This window comes from Bison bison, unplaced genomic scaffold (assembly GCF_000754665.1).
Source record: "Bison bison bison isolate TAMUID 2011002044 unplaced genomic scaffold, Bison_UMD1.0 scf7180017864371, whole genome shotgun sequence".
NCBI classification, from domain to species: Eukaryota; Metazoa; Chordata; class Mammalia; order Artiodactyla; family Bovidae; genus Bison; species Bison bison.
Window position 1 is genome coordinate 16425426 of NW_011494943.1, and position 22345 is coordinate 16447770.

The following is a 22345-nucleotide window of genomic DNA, read 5'->3' on the forward strand; positions in this document are numbered from 1 at the left end:
TCATGTCCATTGAGTCAGTGATGCCATTCAGCCATCTCATCCTCTGTCACCCCCTTCTCCTCCCTCAGTCTTTCTCAGTATCCTTTCTCAGGGCCTTTTCCAATGAGTTGGCTCTTTGCATCAGGTTTCCAAAGTACTGGAGCTTCAGCTTCAGCATCAGTCCTTCCAATGAATATTCAGGGTTGACTTCCTTTAGGATTGACTGGTTTGATCTCTCTGCTGACCAAGGAACTCTCAAGAGTCCTCTCCAGCACCACATTTTGAAAGCATCAGTTCTTTGGCGCTCAGCCTTCTTTATGGCCCAACTCTCACATCCGTTCATGACTACTGGAAAAACTATAGCTTTGACTATACAGACCTTTGTTTACAAAGTGATGTCTCTGCTTTTTAATATGCTGCCTATGTTAGTCATAGCTTTTCTTCCAGTAAGCATGCGTCTCTAATTTCGTGGCTGCAGTCACCATCTATAGTGATTTTGGAGCCCCAAAAAATAAAATCTGCCACTTCTTCCACTTTTTTTCCACCTAATTGTCATGAAGTGATGGTACTTGATGCTGTGATATTAGTGTTTCAAATGCTGAGTTTTAAGCCAGCTTTTATAGAGACGATTCTAAGTGCATGTCTTTTCAACAGTCTCAGTAGATCTTGTCTCTTTATATAGAGTCCAAAGGGATAGAAACTTTTCTGAGGAAATAGCTAATACCTGGTGGAACAGATTCCCAAGTATAATGCATTTCATTCATGGGAATAAAAAAAAAAATTGAGTCTCACCTTGGCTGGCCTAGTATAAAATACAGTGCATGTCCTATTCAGAGAATAGGAGAAAGTCTGGACAGTTCCTAATTGTCTTTCTTGTGGCCTTGGTTGATAGAGAATCAAATTGTGGAAGTAGGACTACAAATATTTCCACACTATTAAGAAAAGGCTGTTGTCAAGCTATGGAACATTATCAAATGAATCCAAATTACAAAAAATAAACAAAACACATGTTTGTACAGTAGCATACGTTATTGCTAGAAAATCAAGACCCTAAGGACATTTATTGAATTATGAAGAGTAAATACCAGATTTAGAAATATAACATTGTCTCTTATAATAAAAGACACATTCTCATAATGTTGGGAAAAATTCTACATATAATGATATGAGGCTAATATAATTGTCCAGAAAATTGTGATGTTGATGACAGATTCAAATAATTATGTCTATATATAGTATCTCAGTTATTGGCCAGATTTTGAAATTCTTGTCTTGTGTGCCTATCTTCCTAGTATTTCTGTTGCAAAAGCATGGGTAATCATAGCAGATAAATGAGAATGTTTAGTTAATGAAAGGTTAGAATAGCAAATTAATGGAAAAAAGGAATGGGAGAAATATCATTAAAACACAGTTAAGAATTAAGAAATATTTTACTTACCTAAAACAGTACTCAATTCTTTCATCACTGTATCTACTTTGATGTCTTCTTCATCTATAAGACACAGTAAAATTTAGACATTGATAAACCCAAACTCAGAAAAAAAGCAAAAACTACAAAGTTCTTAAATTAAGAAGTCAAGCCTGGATAAAGGCTATTGACTATGTTCTGTCCTTCTAAAATTTATGATTCCTGGACTTTAAAGGATAGCTCCATTATCTACAACAAGGATTCAGTTCAGTTCATTTCAGTCGTTCAGTCGTGTCTGACTCTTTGTGACCCCATGAATTGCAGCACACCAGGCCTCCCTGTCCATCACCAACTCCCGGAGTTCACTCAAATTCATGTCCATCGAGTCGGTGATGCCATCCAGCCATCTAATCCTCTGTTGTTCCCTTCTCCTCCTGCCCCCAATCCCTCCCGGCATCAGAGTCTTTTCCAATGAGTCAACTCTTTGCATGACGTGGCCCAATTATTGGAGTTTCAGCTTTAGCATCAGTCCTTCCAAAGAACACCCAGGACTGATCTCCTTTAGGATGGACTGGTTGGATCTCCTTGCGATCCAAGGGACTCTCAAGAGTCTTCTCCAACACCACAGTTCAAAAGCATCAATTCTTTGGCGCTCAGCTTTCTTTGCAGTCCAACTCTCACATCCATACATGACTACTGGAAAAATCATAGCCTTGACTAGACGGACCTTTGTTGGCAAAGTAATGTCTCTGCTTTTGAATATGCTATCTAGATTGGTCATAACTTTCTTTCCAAGGAGTAAGTGTATTTTAATTTCATGGCTGCAATCACCATCTGCCGTGATTTTGGAGCCCCCCCAAAATAAAGTCTGACACTGTTTACTGTTTCCCCATCTATTTCCCATGAAGTGATGGGACCAGATGCCATGATCTTTGTTTTCTGAATGTTGAGCTTTAAGCCAACTTTTTCACTCTCCACTTTCACTTTCATCAAGAGGCTTTTTAGTTCCTCTTCACTTTCTGCCATAAGGGTGGTGTCATCTGCATATCTGAGGTTATTGATATTTCTCCTGGCAATTAATGTACAAAACGCTACATTTTATTATGGTAAAGGCTGTAGTTAATAAAACTAATTGTATACTTGAAATCTGCTTGGAGACTAGATCTTAAATGTTAGAAAAGAATTATAATAATGTGATATGTTGGAGGTGTTAGCTAACACTATGGTGATAGTAATTTTGCAATATATGTCTATCAAATCAACAGACTGCACCTTAAGCTTACACCATGTTATGCGTCAATATATCTCAGTACACAATAAACTGTGGAAAATTCTGAAAGAGATGGGAATACCAGACCACCTGATCTGCCTCTTGAGAAAGCTATATGCAGGTCAGGAAGCAGCAGTTAGAACTGGACATGCAACAACAGACTGGTTCCAAATAGGAAAAGGAGTACGTCAAGGCTGTATATTGTCACCCTGCTTATTTAGTCAAGGCTGTATATTGTCACCCTGCTTATTTAACTTCTATGAAGAGTACATCATGAGAAATACTGGGCTGGAAGAAGCACAAGCTGGAATCAAGACTGCCGGAAGAAATATCAATAACCTCAGATATGCAGATGACACCACCCTTATGGTAGAAAGTGAAGAGGAACTCAAAAGCCTCTTGATGAAAGTGAAAGTGGAGAGTGAAAAAGTTGGCTTAAAGCTCAACATTCAGAAAACTAAGATCATGGCATCTGGTCCCATCACTTCATGGGAAATAGATGAGGAAACAGTGGAAACAGTGTTAGACTTTATTTTTTGGGGCTCCAAAATCACTGCAGATGGTGACTGCAGCCATGAAATTAAAAGACGCTTACTCCTTGGAAAGAAATTTATGACCAACCTATACAGCATATTCAGAAGCAGAGACATTACTTTGCCAACAAAGGTCCGTCTAGTCAAGGCTATGGTTTTTCCAGTGGTCATGTATGGATGTGAGAGTTGGACTGCAAAGAAAGCTGAGCGCCAAAGAATTGATGCTTTTGAACTGTGGTGTTGGAGAAGACTCTTGAGAGTCCCTTGGACCGCAAGGAGATCCAACCAGTCCCATTCTCAAGGAGATCAGCCCTGGGATTTCTTTGGAAGGAATGATGCTAAAGCTGAAACTCCAGTACTTTGGCCACCTCATGCAAAGAGTTGACTCATTGGAAAAGACTCTGATGCTGGGAGGGATTGAGGGCAAGAGGAGAAGGGGATGACAGAGGATGAGATGGCTGGATGGCATCACTGACTCGATGGACATGAGTTTGAGTGAACTCCGCGAGTTTGTATGGACAGGGAGGCCTGGTGCGCTGCGATTCATGGGGTCACAAAGAGTCGGACACGACTGAGTGACTGAACTGAACTGAATTGAAAGATGGACAGAAAAAAAGACTCAATAGGCCTGAAAAAGTATGAGTGATTACAATGCTCACCATCATATGGTAGTTTTTCTATCAAATCCATGAATTCTTCTTCTGTGATCTTGATTCCCATGCTTTCTAAAAACGTGTCCAGCTTATTGACATCAATATTGCCTCCTAAATAGAGGATAGGAAAGAAATATAGTAAAATTGAATGATTCTAAAACATATTCACTCTATATTAACATTCATCTTTACTGAGCATGTATTTTATTACAATAAAAATACTTCATTCCTTAGTATTATTAACATTTTCAAGACAAACACCAAAATGCCATCTTGTTCAGCTAATACAATAAAAATTAGAATTAATTACTCCCAGTTTTGTGTTGGGAATATTGAAAAGCTAGAGCTGGAGGTGACTGACATAATATTCTGCAAAATAGTCATTATTTTTGCTGCCTATAATTTCAAATTGTTTCTGCTTTAGAGCTAAATCTTAATCTGACAGCCTTCATTCTTCACCTTTTGTTTGCATTTTAAAATGAATTTTATTTTTCTGGGGCTGAGTTAGGAAAATTTAAGAAAGTTTCCTGACAGATCTTAGTACAGAAAAGTACTTGGTAAATACCTGTCAAAATGCAGATCTACTGAAAGAAGTATAAATAAAGACTCAATTATGTAGGAAAGGAGGAGTTATATTCTGACAACGCAAATAAAGGTTTCAGATTAAGTCTTTTTAGCATGCTTTTTACTCACGTTTGAGAGATTTTATGCCCTTCATCAACCTTTTCTGATATACTTTTCCATCAGCTATAAAAAAACAAGATATTTTAGAAATGAATTTTAGAAAAGAATTTAGGAAACAGAAAGATACTACACATCTCTTAATTTCAGAAAGAAAGAATTTAGAAAATTTTGCCTGAAGAACATTTCAAGTGCAAATAGATAACAGATATACCAAAATGTTCACTCACAGTGGTAAAGGAATACAAAGCTAATCATAATAATGAGATGTTCTTTTTTTTTACTGTATTGACAATGTAAGGAAAATAACATTCTCAAATACTATTTGTGAGAGTTCAAATTACAATATTCTGGAAGGAAATGGGAGAAGGCAATGGCCACCCACTCCAGTACTCTTGCCTGGAAAATCCCATGGACAGAGGAGCTTGGTGGGCTGCAGTCCATGGGGTCGCAAAGAGTCGGACACGACTGAGCAACTTTACTTTCACTTTTCCCTTTCATGCGCTAGAGAAGGAAATGGCAACCCACTCCAGTCTTCTTGCCTAGAGAATCCCAGGGATGGCGGAGCCTGATGGGCTGCCATCTATGGGGTCACACAGAGTCGGACATGACTGAAGTGACTTAGCAGCAGCAGGAAGGAAATGTGGCAAAACAAAATATTTTGCAACTCTATTTAAAGGAATACAATCTCACTAAATTTTAGGATGTTTGCCAAAATGTATCTACAAGATTGCCAAAAATAAAAAGTATGTCTATTTATAGATGGAGAACTGGAAAAATAAACCTCAGATTTTTTACATTATTTACTGCTTTGAGGTAGGAAGAGAGATGGTTTTGTTTTTGCTTATCTGCATTATCAAGGTTTCTATGATGAAGACATGTTCAATTGTGAAGAAATAAGCATTATAAATAAATTTATACACTCACAATATTATGTATGAATGTATGTATCTAGCTATCTATCTTAAAAGCACTAGAAGGAAAGGTTTCAAAATATTAATAGTGGTTATCTTTGTGTTATGAAATTAAAAACATTTTTTATTTTCCTAAATTTTAAAATTTCATTAATTAGATAGTTAAGAACTGCAGTTTTTTCTGAATGTACAAAATTATCCACTTACTGGTAAAATATATATTTTATGCTGCAGAAACACACATAGCTATTTTTTGTTGTTGTTGTTTTTTATCTTCTCTTTACTCCTGTTTCTTTTGCTCCTTCTTTCTTCTTCTTTTTGATGGTGGTGGTGTGTGTGTGCTCAGTCATATCTGACTACCACCAGGCTCCTCTGTCTATGGAATTTTCCATGGGTTGCCATTTCTTCCTCTGGGGGATCTTCCTGACCCAGGGATAGAACCCACACTCTTGTGTCTTCTGCCTTAGCAGGCAGATTCTTTACCAACTGAGCCATCTGGGACATACCCTTCTTCTTTTTTTAAAAAAAAATCTATTTTCAAATCTAGCTGATTAACAACCTGCGGGCTCAGGGATGAACTTTGTCTTTGATAGCAAAGGCAAAACTTATAATTTATAGCTGAAAGGTTAGATAGATGATTTTTAAATACTAATCTAAGCAATGAATCTTTTCTTTGTACTAGCATTAACTTTTTAACAGTTTTCAAGCATTTTCACTCTGTTTGGAATTTTTCAAATAGTTTCACAAAATTAGACTTCCTAAAAAACCCAGGTAGCACCCGTGAATCTTACCATTAACTGGCAGTGTCTCCAGCAAATTCAAGCGTTCATTAGATGTGAGCTTAATCCCCAAGTTTCCCAAAACATTTTCAAGTTTACTAGTATCAACTCTGTCTCCTTTGAAAGAAGAAAAGGATTGTTAACAGATGGTAATTTTAGGACATCATAGTTATCTAAAAAATTTAAAAACTGGCTCATTTAATGTTATCCTCACTTCCATATTCTCGCATATTTGAACAGTGTTTACAGATAGTGAATCAGAATTTATTCCTTTATTCTTCGTAAAGAGAGTAGTCTCTTAAGCCTAATGACATCACTGAAGAAAATTAGATTATGCAATAGGTCAGTAATTTAAAGTATCTAGTCTTTTTTGTTTTTAATGCTGAATCATGAGATTATTATGGCAATCCTATCAATTAAATTTTCTAAAAATATCCACCTTCCTATATTTTGTGGCTCTCTAGATTTTGACTATGTACACTAGCAGTTATTAACTCAAAAGCTTGCAGGAGCCTGGAGATAGAAAAAATGAGTGAAACTGGATATAGTAAAGTGGACAGCACATGCCTTGTCCAAAAAGAAAACATGCCAGCTATTGTGAGGGAATTCAGATCTTATAAAACTTGACTACAGATTGAATTAAACTCATGGATGTCTAATTTGTGACCACTGATCTAAACATTGGTTAAAACCAGCATAATATTGCTGGAAATAACAGAAAATATAATTTATTATTCAAACATCACCACTTATTTTCATGGCTGAATCCTAGATAATCCAAAGTCAAATAAGAAGAAAAGTTAAGGTGTACATATTTCATAATAAATATGTAAAGTATCAACATTAATAAGTTTATCTTATAATATTGAGAAAACACTATGCAAAATATAATACAGGGTATGAATTCAATTTAATATGTTTTACTAATGTCTTACTCACCTGAAAAAGGTTTCACTTCATTCATCACCTTTTCCAGATCAACTTTACCATTAACTGTAAGAAAAGGAATAAATTAGACAGAAATATAACAAGGAATATAAGAAAACAATGTTGTATACAGCAGACAAATGTATACATTTATACAATTATATATAAATGTATACAATTATACATTTATACATTTATTATACAGCAGATAATGTATACATTATACATCAGTATAATAAATGCTGAATTTAGCAGCATTTATTTGTTGTAGAAGGCTTCCCAGGTGGCACTAGTGGTAACGAATCTGCCTGCAATGCAGGAGACTTAAGAGGCTTGGGTTCAATCCCTGGGTTAGGAAGATCCCCTGGAGGAGGGCATGGTAACCCATTCCAGTATTCTTGCCTGGAGAATCCCACGGACAGAGGAGCCTGGCAGGTTACAGTCCATAGGGTTGCATAGAGTTGGACGCAACTGAAGTGACTTAGCATGCATGCATGCATTTGCTGCAGAAAAGCTAGCTTTTCAAAAGTACAAATTTCTTTGTTGTTTTTCAGATGCTGAGTCATGTCTGACTCTCTGCGACTCCATGGACTGCAGCATGCTGGACCTCCCTGTCCTCTGTCTCCTGGAGTGAATTTCTAGTTACAAATAAATACAAATTCCTAGTTATAAAATAAATAAGCTATGATGATGTGATGTACAGTATGGGGATTATAGTTGGGAGAATGGCATTGAAACATGAATAATATCATGTATGAAACGAGTCACCAGTCCAGGTTTGATGCACGATACTGGAAACTTGGGGCTGGTGCACTGGGATGACCCAGAGGGAGGGTACAGGGAGGCAGGAGGGAGGAGGGTTCAGGATGGGGAACACATGTATACCTGTGGCTGACTCATTTAGATATTTAGCAAAACTAACACAATATTGTAAATTTTAAAAATAAAATAAAATTTTTTAAAAAAGGAATTAAAAAAAAAAAAGAAAGTTGCTAAGAGAATAGATCTTAAAAGATCTCAAAGAAAAACATTTTGTAACTAGGCATGGTGATGGCTGCCATTGGAGAACAGGTCTACTCTAGCTGAACTAAAAGAGATAAAACAAAAGCTAGCCATACTGATATTAAGTAACCTTTCAATAAATACTGATGCCATGCATTAGCAAATGTGGCTAAAGAGGTGCACTGTGATTTAAGTGAAACCTATCCATTCAGGAAAAGCTGAGTAAAAAGAGCAGAGAGAGATACCCTGAAATCTTTCTCTAATTTGCACATGACACTAGCAAGAGTCAGCATGTGTCCTTTCTTTGAATCTGAGTTTTTCTTCTAAGCTTTTCATAATACTTCTTGATGTCAAACAAGCATTTTAAATGACTGTTAGAAATAGATATATAAGACCATTTTTTATGTAGGGTTTAGTGATATCTAAAATGCTCACCATCAACTGGCAGATTTTGTATTAGATCTTTGAGTTCCTTTTCAGTGAGGTTCATGTCCATGTTTTCCAAAATAGTGTACACTTTACTAGAATCAATCTTCCCTCCTTATAAAAAGAGATATATAAGAAAAAGTTAATGTCTCTAAAATGTAAATTTTGAGCAATGAACAATTCCTGAGGTAATATTATGATTATCATTTTCATCCAAAAGACTAAAGCCTAATGAGATCTTTACAAGAGTACAAAGAATCAATAATGGAGTTAGGATTAGAGTTCATTGTTTTAATCTTAATCTTCATGAGAAGCATATCCAATATAAATACTTAAAGGTGATTGAATAACTTCTCAGAAAATTTTAGCAAGGTGACAATAATTTCAATATTACTAATACTATCTTGTTTTCACTGTGTTTAAGAGTCAACTTCTAGTTATGTTAAGGGATGCTGATTTTCCATTACAACTAAAATTTTTTAAAAAACAGGTTAAAAAGTAAATCATTTAAAATAAAAAATATTAATAGTAGTAGGAATGTTGTATGAATTTGACAGATATCATGAAGGAGGTATGTAATGATGGAAGAGTGGGAATCTTGCTTAGATCTGATCTCCATCCTGGCCTGCTTCCTGTCCATCTCTTTCAGTTCATTGGTACCTTCACTTCCTCAGAGACTTTCTAGGTTTTTGATGATTTTTTGTTTTGTCTGAATGTCAGATTACTAGTCTCTGCTGCTGATTTAACTGAGGATGTCCTAATTTTCCCTTAACTTTTGTCAACTTGGGCTCTGATAATTTCTTCCTATGTCAAAATTTGGATAGCATGGATATTCTTTCCAGGTTACACCATAAGAAATGATCTCCTAAAGAACAGGTTGATCTATAAAATAAATAATACAAGTGTTGAGTGGCAGGGTTTACCGTTTAATCACAAGGAAACAGTGTAAATGCCAAACATGATGATCTCAGATTGATGTGCGTTTTATTAGGTTTCTCACTCACCTTTAAGAAACTTTATACCATTCAGCAACCTTTTTTGATAGACCTTTCCCTCTGTAAGAGAAAGCACTATTCAGATCACAGAAGAGCAATGTGGAGTTTCCTAGACAGTATGAAACCAGTAATTCAGTAAGACATATTTTGTGAATTGACTTAGACATTTTCTGATAACTGACATGTAATGAAATTACATAAAGTGAGGATACTGGTACTCTACTATAGTGAAACACATCTTTTCCTTTTCTTTTGTGACATTTTCATTTTCCCCTATTAGATCATTCCCTTCTTTTTCTTATTCATTTTTACTTAAATTTTGGATCTGTTGGTAGAATCAAAAGTAATAAAAGATATAATTGAACCTCGATAATAGGAGTCATGATGATGCAGTTGTTGATTCTCAAACTAAAACTTAATGGAACAGATAATATTTTAAGATATAACAGCACCATTTAAGAATACATTTGAATCTGTTCTAATGAGGTGGATGAAACTGGAGCCTATTATACAGAGTGAAGTAAGACAGAAAGAAAAATACCAATACAGTATACTAACGCATATATATGGAATTTAGAAAGATGGTAACGATAACCCTGTATGCAAGACAGCAAAAGAGACACAGATGTATAGAACAGTCATTTGGACTCTGTGGGAGAGGCAAGGGTGAAGTGATTTGGGAGAATGGCATTGAAACATGTATATTATCATATGTGAAACGAATCGCTAGTCCAGGTTCGATGCGTGATACAGGATGCCCGGGGCTAGTGCACTGGGATGACCCAGAGGGATGGTATGGGGAGGGAGGGTGGGAGGGGGGTTCAGGATGGGGAACACGTGTACACCTGTGGCGGGTTCATGTTGATGTATGGCAAAACCAATACAATATTTTAAAGTAATTAGCCTCCAATTAAAATAAATAAATTTATATTAAAAAAATAAAATTATGTAACACAGATTCAAACATTATTTTTGATAGGCAATGAGGTAGAGGTAATTTCAGAAATTTTCACACTTTAACAATAATATTCCCTAGATGACTACAGTTTATTAGAAATACTCACTATCAACTGGCAGATTATTCATCAGTCCTGATAGTTCTTTATCTGTGAGCTCTATTCCCATATTTCCTAGAACTGTTTCCATGTCATTGACATCAACTTCCTCTCCTTCAAAAAAAAAAAATAACAAATAGAAATGGTAACATGTGAGATTTTAATGAACTATTTAATTATTCTATATAATAATGAAATCTATTATTATTTAATTATTAGCCCTAACTAATCAACTACTTTATTAAGTTGAGTAAGTCCTGTTTGGCTACAGTTATGGCAGAAAATTGAAGTGTTTATTTCTTTACCTTTATTAATAGTAGACACAAAAGAACACAGTACATGGTAATGGATTTTCATAATTTTCTATTTGGGGGATTACCAGAAAAGTAATGAAACTATTTTTATTCCTTTAACATGCATTTTTAGTAAATATTTTAGATTAATTTGGAAAAAATTAGATCATAGGACCTAACAAAACGTCGCACTATGTTTTGTTGTTAAAACATTGATAAACCAAAGCCAAAGTCTAGAAATCAAATCACAATCATTTTACTAGAAAATAGCATAATTTAAAAAGAAATAGAGAGTACCAGGAAAAAATAGAAAATTGTATAAAGAATCAGAATCATATGCATTTGGTAACTTCTTCCTCACCTGTAATATCTTCTATTCTATCCATCACTTTTTTCAGATCAACCTTCTTATAGGCTGTAAAACACAGTTTAATTAGGGGAAAACAATAATAAGGACTCAGGAAAAAAATCCATAGAATAGGAGGTGTTTTTATCTAAGAGTTATTATTACTATAAGATGACCAAGGAAAATATATACACTTAAAATGAAGATTTAACAGTAAACAATGAATAAATAACCTACAAAAGTTATTAATGACAAATAAAAATTCAAATTATGAATATAAGTTTATTTTACCTAATATCCAAGAAAATTCAGGTTATAGATAGTCCATAGAATCAATGCTGACTTTAAAAAATGTGTTGGGATGTGATTTTCTGAGAAAATGAGATTATTGCACACTGGGGCTTCCCTGGTGGCTCAGAGGTTAAAGCGTCTGCCTCTAATGCGGGAGACCTGGGTTCGATCCCTGGGTCGGGAAGATTCCCTGGAGAAGGAAATGGCAACCCACTCCAGTATTCTTGCCTGGAGAATCCCATGGACGGAGGAGCCTGGTGGGCTACAGTCCATGGGGTTGCAAAGAGTCGGACACGACTGAGCCACTTAACTTTCATGGCTTCCTTCATTTTCTTGGGCTCCAAAATCACTGCAGATGGTGACTGCAGCCATGAAATCAAGACACTTGCTCCTTGGAAGAAAAGCTATGACAAACCTAGACAGAGTATTAAAAAGCAGAAACATCACTTTGCTGACAAAGTTCCACATAGTTAAAGCTATGGTTTTTCCAGTAGTCATGTACGGATGTGAGAGTTGGACCATAAAAGAAGGCTGAGCACCGAAGAATTCATGCTTTCAAACTGTGGTGCTGGAGAAGACTCTTGAGAGTCCCTCTTGGACAGCAAGGAGATGAAACTAGTCAATCCTACAGGAAATCAACCCTGAATTAAATTCTTTGGAAGGACTGACGCTGAAGCCGAAGCTCCAATTCTTTGGCCACCTGATGAGAAGAGTTGACTCATTGGAAAAGAATCTGATGCTGGGACAGATTGAGGGCAAGGGGAGGAGGGGGTGACAGAGGATGAGATGGTTGGATGGCATCACTGACTCGATGGACCTGAGTTTCAGCAAACTCAGGGAGATAGTGAAGGACAGGGAAGCCTGCCATGCTGCAGTTCATGGGGTCGCAAAAAGTCGGACACGACTTAGCAACTGAACGACAGCAGCAACAACAACAACATGGACTACTTTAAACTCTGAAAAAAATATATATAAAAATAAATTTTGAAAAAATGATTGTTTTTTTAAGCGTTCCTTTAAATACTTTGAAACCCAAATTATTCTATTTTAAATGGCCTATCATTATTATTCATGTAAAATTTTTCTTCCTCAATTATGAAATGGTCTAACTCTTCCAAGTCCACATTTGTTAGTGGCTTTGTGTGATTGAAGCAGTCCTTCAGAAAGTCCTTTACTTTCACTTATTTCTTGAAATTACACATCTTTTCTAATATTTGTAAGGATTGATACCTTGTGTTGCCACGTGTTGAGGCAGTGGGCAGAGGGAGACTCGTGCTGATCTGTAAGGAATGTTTGCTAGGGGCCACCTGATGTGAAGAGCTGACTCATTTGAAAAGACCCTGATGCTGGGAAAGATTGAAGGTGGAAGGGGACGACAGAGGATGAAGTGGTTGGATGGCATCACCGACTCAATGCACATGAGTTTGGGTAAACTCCGGGAGTTGGTGATGGACAGGGAGGCCTGGCGCAGAGTCAGACACAACTGAACAACTGAACTGAACTGAATTATGTAAGTGGTCAGTTTAGTGAATCTCTTGAAACTAAATGGTGGATAAGCATTCAGCCTAAGGCCTGTCACTTGACACATCATTTGCATCCATCTCAAATTAAAAACAGAATAAATTGAGTTAAAGAAATTTAAACATACTTTTCATAACAAATTTAAAAAATACACAAACATATAAATAGTCCCTCTTTTTACTTCTTCTCACTGTCATTACCATACCTCACCATTAACAACTGCTTTCTGTATATTCTTCCAGACTTTTCCTTAGTTTACAAAAGTATACTACATATCGTTTTAGAAAATTAATAACACTATACATATTATTTTATACTTTTTTGCTACAGTGACCAAAAAAGAATGCATGAATCAATGTCTGGACAAATTGGGTTAAAGCCCGAATTGATGTCTGTAATATAAGGATCAGTGAAAAAAACACACTGCAGATCTTATTTTGTAAAAACCAGAGGAGAATAACCCCTTTCTCTTTCACTAGCACCCATTCCCAGCCCAAAATGTGTTAAGAAATAGATTACAGGCTTTAACTGGACAAAAACATGGAGCCGTGTTGTTGTTCTCCTGAAAGCTATTCAAAGGTTTTTTTTGGAGGGTAACAAATAATTAAAACCTTTGAAACAGTCATAATTAATCCTGCAAACTCAACCTCTATTTAAAATCACACGTTTTCCATAATGCTCACCACTCAGAGGATCCTTCAGGTGATCAAGTTCCTCTTCCGTAAGATTGACCTCCATGGCTTCTAACACAGTATCCAGGTTACTTACATGAACCTTTCCTCCTTAAAAACATGAAAGGAAAGGGAGAAAGGAAGAAAACTGGAATGATTCTAAAATATTTTAAAAATTCATAAATCACTTACTATCTTCAACTAACAGATATTATTGGTTCCCCCCATTCAGGTTTATTGAGATATATTAATAGTTGACATACAACATTGTACAAGTTTAAGGTGTACAACATAATGATTTGACATATGTACATACTGCAAAATGATTACCAAAATAAGGATGGTTAATGCATTCACATTTCTCATAGTTATAATTTTGAGGTGAGAACTTTTGTTAAGATTTACACTATTATTAACTTTCAAAAATACTATACAATATTAACAATATTGTTAATAATAATCATTGTGCCGTACATCACATCTCTAGAACTTATTCATCTTCCAACTGGAAATTTGTATCCTTTGATCACCTTCACCCACTCCCCTCCCCACCCCCAAACCTCTGGCAACTACCAATTTTCTATTTCTATGAGTTCAGTTTTTAAGATACCACATGTAAGTGAGACCACAAAATGTCCATCTTTTTCTCTCTGACTTATTTACTTATACCCTCTCTATTTATAGTGTTCGGAGAAGGCAATGGCACCCCCTCCAGTACTCTTGCCTGGAAAATCCCATGGACGGAGGAGCCTGGTAGGCTGCAGTCCATGGGGTTGCTAAGAGTTGGACACGACTGAGCAACTTCACTTTCACTTTTCACTTTCATGCACTGGAGAAGGAAATGGCAACCCACTCCAGTATTCTTGCCTGGAGAATCCCAGGGACAGAGGAGCCTAGTGGGCTGCCTTCTATGGGGTCGCACAGAGTCGGACACGACTGAGGCGACTTAGCAGCAGTAGCAGCAGCGTTTATAGTGTTGCAGATGGTAGGATTTCTTTCTATTTTAATGGCTGAATAATATTCCATTGCATGTATACACACACACACATCCCACATTTTCATTTTATTTATTCATTCAGCTATCATACCATGTCTTGGTTATGGTAAATAATGTTGCAATAAACACAAGACGGCAGATATCTCTTTGAGACAGTAACAGGTATTACTGTTACATGAATATACACTGGTAAAAGAGAATGACATCATAACCTGGTATAAATGCTAATATTTTCAAGAAAAGAACAAAACTACAATAGATTTTTCCAGCTCTTTACAAGCAGAGTTAGAATTTAAAGAGTTTAAAGCAAGAGTTAGAACTTCTCTCCTCAAACCTTAAGCACACCTGCTCAGGAAACTGTTAGATGGGATAGGAGTTAAGCAACTATAAGGAGAGAGCACTAATCAGTACTCTTCACAAAGAAGTAGAGATTATATTTTCCCCCTCAATTCTTACTCTCAGATTGTTTTCTCTATTTGTCGTCACATCTGGAATACACGGCAAAACTTTTCACTCTCTCCCTCTTACCTTCCTTCCTACTCCTCCTGCTCCCTCCCTCCTTCCTTTTCTTTATCTCTTCCTTTCATCTTTCTTTTATTTGTTTATATAAATTTTTTTTCAGAAAAATTTAGAAAAATGCAATCTAACAGAGAACTTCCTTCTAAGATAAAGTAAAGATTTTTACCAGGAAAAAACACAGATGTGAGAAGAAAAACAAGAAGCAAAATAAAGTATTATAGTTTCTTGATACGAATTTAACACTTGAGGAGGATATTTCACAGGCCTAACCATGTTTGCTTACTTTTGTTACTCCTCAAATCCTTCAGCAATCTGTTTTGAAATACCTTTCCATGAGCTGTAAGAAAAGGTACAATTCAGATCTCTGGAAAATTGATATAGAATTCATTGAAAAATTATAAATTGTATGATTACAAAAAGTTACATTTTAATGACGTGCTTTAAAATTTAGTCTATTTTATAGCCATAATATTGACATTTAAGAATATAAATATCTTTCACAATGGCAAACTTATCCATTACTTGGTATTAGAGACATTTATTAGCTTAACTCTCCTATAGTGCAACTCTACAAAACACATAAAAATATTTTTGCTTTATTCTACTGATGTTTCTATTTCTTTCTCTTTTATTATTTTTCACTGTTCATATTGCATACCTAATGCTGACCCAAGGGACAGTATTAGTCACTTAAGGATGACTCAAGTTGTGTTTGAGGAGATAATGATGAAATTTATTCTCAAGTCAAAAGTGTCTTTCTATTAATTTATGGCATTTTGGGGCAAAACTGTACTATTAAAAGATTAAGAGCTGCTCATGCTGACCCATAAGATCAAGTTCCCTGGGAGGCATGGTACATTCTTATGCCTTACCATCAGTTGGCAGTGTTTTCATCAGTTGCTCAAGCTCCTTATCTGTAAGCTCAATTCCCATGTCTTTTAGAACATTTTGTAGGTTACTGGAATCAATTTTTTCTCCTTTGAAAAGATGGAATATTCATAGGTAAAATTAATGTTAAGGGCCAAGCTAATTATTTCTTTTTTTAAAAATATAAATTTATTTATTTTAATTGGAGGCTAATTACTTTACAATATTGTATTGGTTTTGCCATACATCAACATGAATCCACTACGGGTGTACACGTGTTCCCCATCCTGAGCCCCCCTCCCACCTCCCTCCCCATACCATCCCTCTGGGTCATCCCAGTGCACCAGCCCTGAGCATCCTGTATTATGCATCAAACCTGGACCGGTGATTCATTTCACATATGATAATATACATGTTTCAATGCCATTCTCCAAAATCATCCCACCCTCCCCCTCTCCCACGGAGTCCAAAAGACTGTTCTATATATGTGTCTCTTTTGCTGTCTCACATACAGGGTTATTGTTACCATCTTTCTAAATTCCATATATATGTGTTAGTATACTGTATTGGTGTTTTTCTTTCTGGCTTACTTCACTCTGTATAATAGGCTCCAGTTTCATCCACCTCATTAGAACTGATTCAAATGTACTCTTTTTAATGGCTGAGTAATACTCCATTGTGTATATGTACCACAGCTTTCTTATCCATTCATCTGCTGATGGACATCTAGGTTGCTTCCATGTCCTGGCTATTATAAACCAATTATTTCAAATCATCTAAAAGTATACTTGTGCTGCAGAATGAATGATTTCCTAATAAAAAGTCAAATCAGAGCTTCCCTGGTGGCACAGTGGGTAAGAATCCACATGCCAATGAAGGGGACATGGGTTCGATCCCTAATCTGGGAAGATTCCACAAGCTGCAGAGCAACTAAGCCTGTGCATCACAACTACTGAGCCTGTGCTCTACAGCCCATGAGCCACAACTGCTGAAGCACACATGCCTAGAGCCTGTGCTCTGCAACAAGAGAAGTCACCACAATAAGAAACTCGTGCACCTCAGTGAAGAGTAGCCTCCACTCACAGCAACTAGAGAAAGCCCATGCAAAGCAAGGAAGACCCAATGCAGCTGAAAATAAATAAATAGATAAATAGAAAAGTTTTTTTAAAAACTAGTCATTTAAGAAAGGTCACATCAAAAATAGATTTTGTCCCTTAATAAATGGGATATACTCCTAACTTGGAATACTTAGAATAACACCACAAAGTATAGAAGCAAATCTGCTTGTACAATTATCTACAAATAGGACAAGAGATGGTTAGTACAATAAAATACATAATCATCAGAGTATAACCTATTTTACTTTATTTTGTTAAAACTATGTGATTAGCTGTTTACAATGAACTTATGTTTAATGCTTCACTCTGGTTTTACTCTGTCCATAAATACTCATGAAATACCTTTATTGAATAAAAAACCCATCAAATATAAGACTTCTAATGAAGAAATAGTCATTTTGTTTTACTTATAAAACCCAGATAATGTTAGCTTAATCTGTTGGTCAGTAGATGAAAATATTTTATCAAAATGAACACTGAAAATATGCTAATTTATAAGTCACATATTATATATTGGGAAATACTATTAAATTTTTATCATAAACCATGATTTAGTATAAATCATTTATAATAAATTCCTACCTGTAAAAGCTTTTACTTCATCCTTCAAGGTTTTAAGGGACACTTTATTATCAACTGTAAGACAGAAAACATAACGTGAATCTCATAAAATGATTTAACATAAGAACACTCTCCCCTCTCCTGATTATAACAACTAGCAATAGCACTTAATAAGTGTACTGGGCATTTCGTTAAGCATTTAAAATGGTCATTCAATAAACATTTATTCAAAATAAGCAAAGAACATGGATTAGAAAAAATTATAAATATTAAAATTAATGCTTTCTTCAAAAATGTAAATTTGACTTTCTACCCAATAAAATATCAAGTCTTATATTTGATAATGAAAAGATGGGCTATTTTGTAGAGGCCAGCTTTCTTGCTCTCAGAGTTCAAAAGACTCTTCTACTGACCATGCCACCAGTATCTGGAACAGTATATTCCCAACTTCTTTAACTTTCTCACCTCCAATCTTGATATCTTCCCCATGAAATTTCTTTTATTTCTTTCCTTCCTCTGTTAAAGGTACAAAGCTCAAAAGACCATGGTATCTAAAACACTTACCACTGACTGGCAGGTTTTGTGTCAGATCTTTGAGTTCCTCATCGGTGATCTTGATTCCCATGTTGCCAAGTACAGTTTCCAGGTTTTTGATGTCAACACTCCCTTAATTAGAAAGAGACAGGACTGTGAAGCAAATTTAATGATTCCAGAGAAGTTATTTTTAAGGTTTTATTTTTGACACATATACCTTCTGAGAATCTGAGAAAGGCTGTGTATCTTATACTCCTACACAGTGCACCTGTACTTATTTATAAACAGTGCATTAAGATTTAGAGGATGTTCTTAAGCCCTTCCATGGACCTCATAAGTGTTCATGAAACTAAAACTTTTTTTAAACTAAAACTTAAAACATCTGATCCACATTAAAAAATTAATTCCTTTGAATCATGATTACGTCTTTCAGCATAAAGATCAAAGATTCGTTGAATCAAATACATAAAGGAAGTTGACAGCATAAATAATATTAGGATTCTTTCCTTTAGTCCAATTTGGAGAAGAAGATAAGAGTAATTAGTATATGCAAGATTTGAAACAATAAATAAAATATTTTTGGACAGTTCACAGGATTAAAAAAAATCTCACTACTAGCAGGAGTGAGCAAGTGGAGTAGGAAGACCCTGAGCTCACCTGCTTCCATGGGCACACTAAAATTACAACTATTTATGGAGAGGTATTTTTTTTAACTTCAAATTTCATATTGGAGTATGGTTCAGGTGTATAGCAAAGTGACTCAGTTATACATATACGTTTCTATTCTTTTTGAAAAAATTTTCCCATTTAAGTTGTTACATAATATTGAGCAGAGTGCCTTGTGCTATATATGGTAGGTCCTTGTTGGCTATCATTTTAAACATAGCATTGTGTACACATCAATCCCACATTTCCTAACTACCCCTACCTTTCCACCCTTCACCTCTGGTAACCATAAATTTGTTCTATAAGTCTGTGAGTCATTATGGAGCAACTATTGATGAGAAACATTGGAAGATGAGCAGAAAAGATGTTCTACAATTACAGATATAAAGAAGGAACTCACAATAACATGGGTTGGAGGGGCAGAGATGTAGCAAAGTTAAGATTCATACTCCTGAATGGGAGATCCACAACTGGATGATGAATACAACTGGAGAGGTTCTCCCCAAGGTATGAGAGGTCCTGGCCCCTGAAACTAAGAGCTAATTCATTGAAAAACAACAACTTGATAAATCTTTAGTCAGATTCATCAAGAATAAAAGAGAAGGTCCAAACCAATAAAATCAGAAATGATAAAGAAGTTACAACAGATAGCAGAAAAATACAAGAGATCATATGAAATTACTACAAATAGTTACACACCAATAAAATGAACAATCTAGAAGAAATGGATAAACTCCTAGAAACATACAGTATAATCTTCCAATAATGAACCAGGAAGAAATAAAAATAAGAACAGCCCAATTACCAATAATGAAATTAATCAGTAATTAAAAAAAAAAAAACTCCCAACAAGCAAAAATCTAGGACTGGATGACTTTGCAGGTGAATTTTACCAAACATTCAGAGAAGAGTTAACACCTATTCTTCTCAAACCATCCAAAAACTTGTGGAGGAAGGAGTGCTTCTGAACTCTTTCTACAAGGCTAGTATCACCATCATAGCAAAACCAGACAAAGATATCACACAAGAAAGTTTTAAGTCAGTATCACTTATGAACATAGATGCAAAAATCCTCAACAAAATATTAGCAATCCAAGCTCAGCAATATATTAAAAGGATTATACACTATGGTCAAATGGGATTTATCCCTGGAATGTAAGAACAGTTCAATATCTGCAAACTAATCATATGATACACCACATTAACAAACTGAAGAGTAAAAATCATATGAGCAACTCAATAAATGCAGAGAAAGATTCTGAAAAAATTAACATTTATTTATGATAAAAGCTCTCTACAAAGTGGCTATAGCAGAAACATAGCTCAAGATAATAATGGTTATATATGACAAACCCAGGCTTCTGTGGTAGCTCAGTTGGTAAAAAAAAAAAATCCATCTGCAGTGCAGGTGACCCTGGTTCTATTCCTGGATTGGGAAGGATCCCTGGAGAAGAGATAGTCTACCCACTCCAGTATTCATGGGCTTCCTTGGTGGCTCAGATGGTAAAGAATCCACCTGCAATGTGGGAGACCTGGGTTCGATCCCTGGGTTGGGAAGATCCCCTGGAGGAGGGCATGGCAACCCACTCCAGTATTCTCGCCTGGAGAATCCCCATGGTCAGATGAGCCAGGTGGGCTATAGTTCATGGGGTTGCAAAGAGTCAGACACGACTGAGCGACTAAGCACAGCACATGACAAGCCCACAGCTAACGTCATCCCCAACAGTGAGAAGCTGAAAGCTAAGATTAGGTACAAGACAAGGATGACCACTCTCACTACTTTTATTGAACAAAAGTATTGGAAGTTGTAGTCACTGCAATCAGACAACAAAAAGAAAATAGAAGAAATCTAAGTTGGAAAGGAAGAAGTAAAACATCACTGCTTGCAAAAGACATGTACTATACATAGAAAATTCCAGTGACATCACCAAAAAACTACTAGACCTCATCAATGAATTCTGTAAAATTACAGGATACAAAATTAATCTACAGAAATCTATTGCATTTCTATATGCTAAAAACAGAGTATCAGAAAGAGAAATTAAGAAAGTAATCCCATTTACCCACTGCATCAAAAGGAATAAAATACCTATGAATAAATCTAACTAAAAAGGTAAAAGACTTGTATTTGGAAAACTATGAGACGCTGATCAAAGAAACTGAAGATACATAAATAGATGGACAGATATACTGTGTTTGTGAATTGGAAGAGTCAATGTTGTCAAAATGGTTATATCACCCAATGCAATCTACAGATTCAATGCAATCTCTATCAAATTAACAAGGACACATATCAAGGTATATATCAAAATACAAAGGACATTTTTTCACTGAACTAGAACAAATAATTTTAAAATTTGCATGGAATCACAAAAGATCGGCAAGTCAAACAATTTTGAGGAAGAAGGATAAAGCTGGAGGTATCACATTTCCTATTTCAAAGTATACTACAAAGCTACAGTAATCAAAATAATAAGGTACTGGCACAATAATGGATTCATAAATCAATGGGACAGAATAGAGAACCCAGAAACGAACTCTCACTTATATGACCGAGTAATCTATGACAAAGGAGTTCAGTTCAGTTCAGTCGCTCAGTCCTATCCGACTCTTTGCGACCCCATGAATCCCAGCACGCCAGGCCTCCCTGTCCATCACCAACTCCTGGAGTTCACTCAGACTTATGTCCATCGAGTCAGTGATGCCATCCAGCCATCTCATCCTCTGTCGTCCCCTTCTCCTCTTGCCCCCAATCCCTCCCAGCATCAGAGTCCTTTCCAATGAGTCAACTCTTCGCATGAGGTGGCCAAAGTACTGGAGTTTCAGCTCCAGCATCATTCCTTCCAAAGAAATCCCAGGGCTGATCTCCTTCAGAATGGACTGGTTGGATCTCCTTGCGGTCCAAGGGACTCTCAAGAGTCTTCTCCAACACCACAGTTCAAAAGCATCACTTCTTCTGTGCTCAGCCTTCTTCATGGTCCAACTCTCACATCCATACATGACCACAGGAAAAACCATAGCCTTGACTAGACGGACCTTTGTTGGCAAAGTAATGTCTCTGCTTTTGAATATGCTGTCTAGGTTGGTCATAACTTTCCTTCCAAGGAGTAAGCGTCTTTTAATTTCATGGCTTCAGTCACCATCTGCAGTGATTTTGGAGCCCAGAAAAATAAAGTCTGACACTGTTTCCACTGTTTCCCCATCTATTTCCCATGAAGTGATGGGACTGGATGCCATGATCTTCGTTTTCTGAATGTTGAGCTTTAAGCCAACTTTTTCACTCTCCACTTTCACCTTCATCAAGAGGCTTTTTAATTCCTCTTCACTTTCTGCCATAAG

The 22345-nt window shown here is 36.0% G+C and overlaps 1 protein-coding gene across 1 annotated transcript in view; it reads right to left on the bottom strand.

Moving 5' to 3' along the window:
• Window positions 1-22345, bottom strand: part of LOC105000618 — a 122291-nt gene that overhangs the window by 22406 nt on the left and 77540 nt on the right. Inside the window, 12 exon segments of the mRNA XM_010856563.1 lie at window positions 1418-1471; window positions 3850-3954; window positions 4537-4590; window positions 6230-6334; window positions 7157-7210; window positions 8582-8686; window positions 10632-10736; window positions 11277-11330; window positions 13757-13855; window positions 16133-16237; window positions 17828-17881; window positions 18371-18472. Coding sequence (XP_010854865.1) covers window positions 1418-1471; window positions 3850-3954; window positions 4537-4590; window positions 6230-6334; window positions 7157-7210; window positions 8582-8686; window positions 10632-10736; window positions 11277-11330; window positions 13757-13855; window positions 16133-16237; window positions 17828-17881; window positions 18371-18472 — 996 coding nt within the window.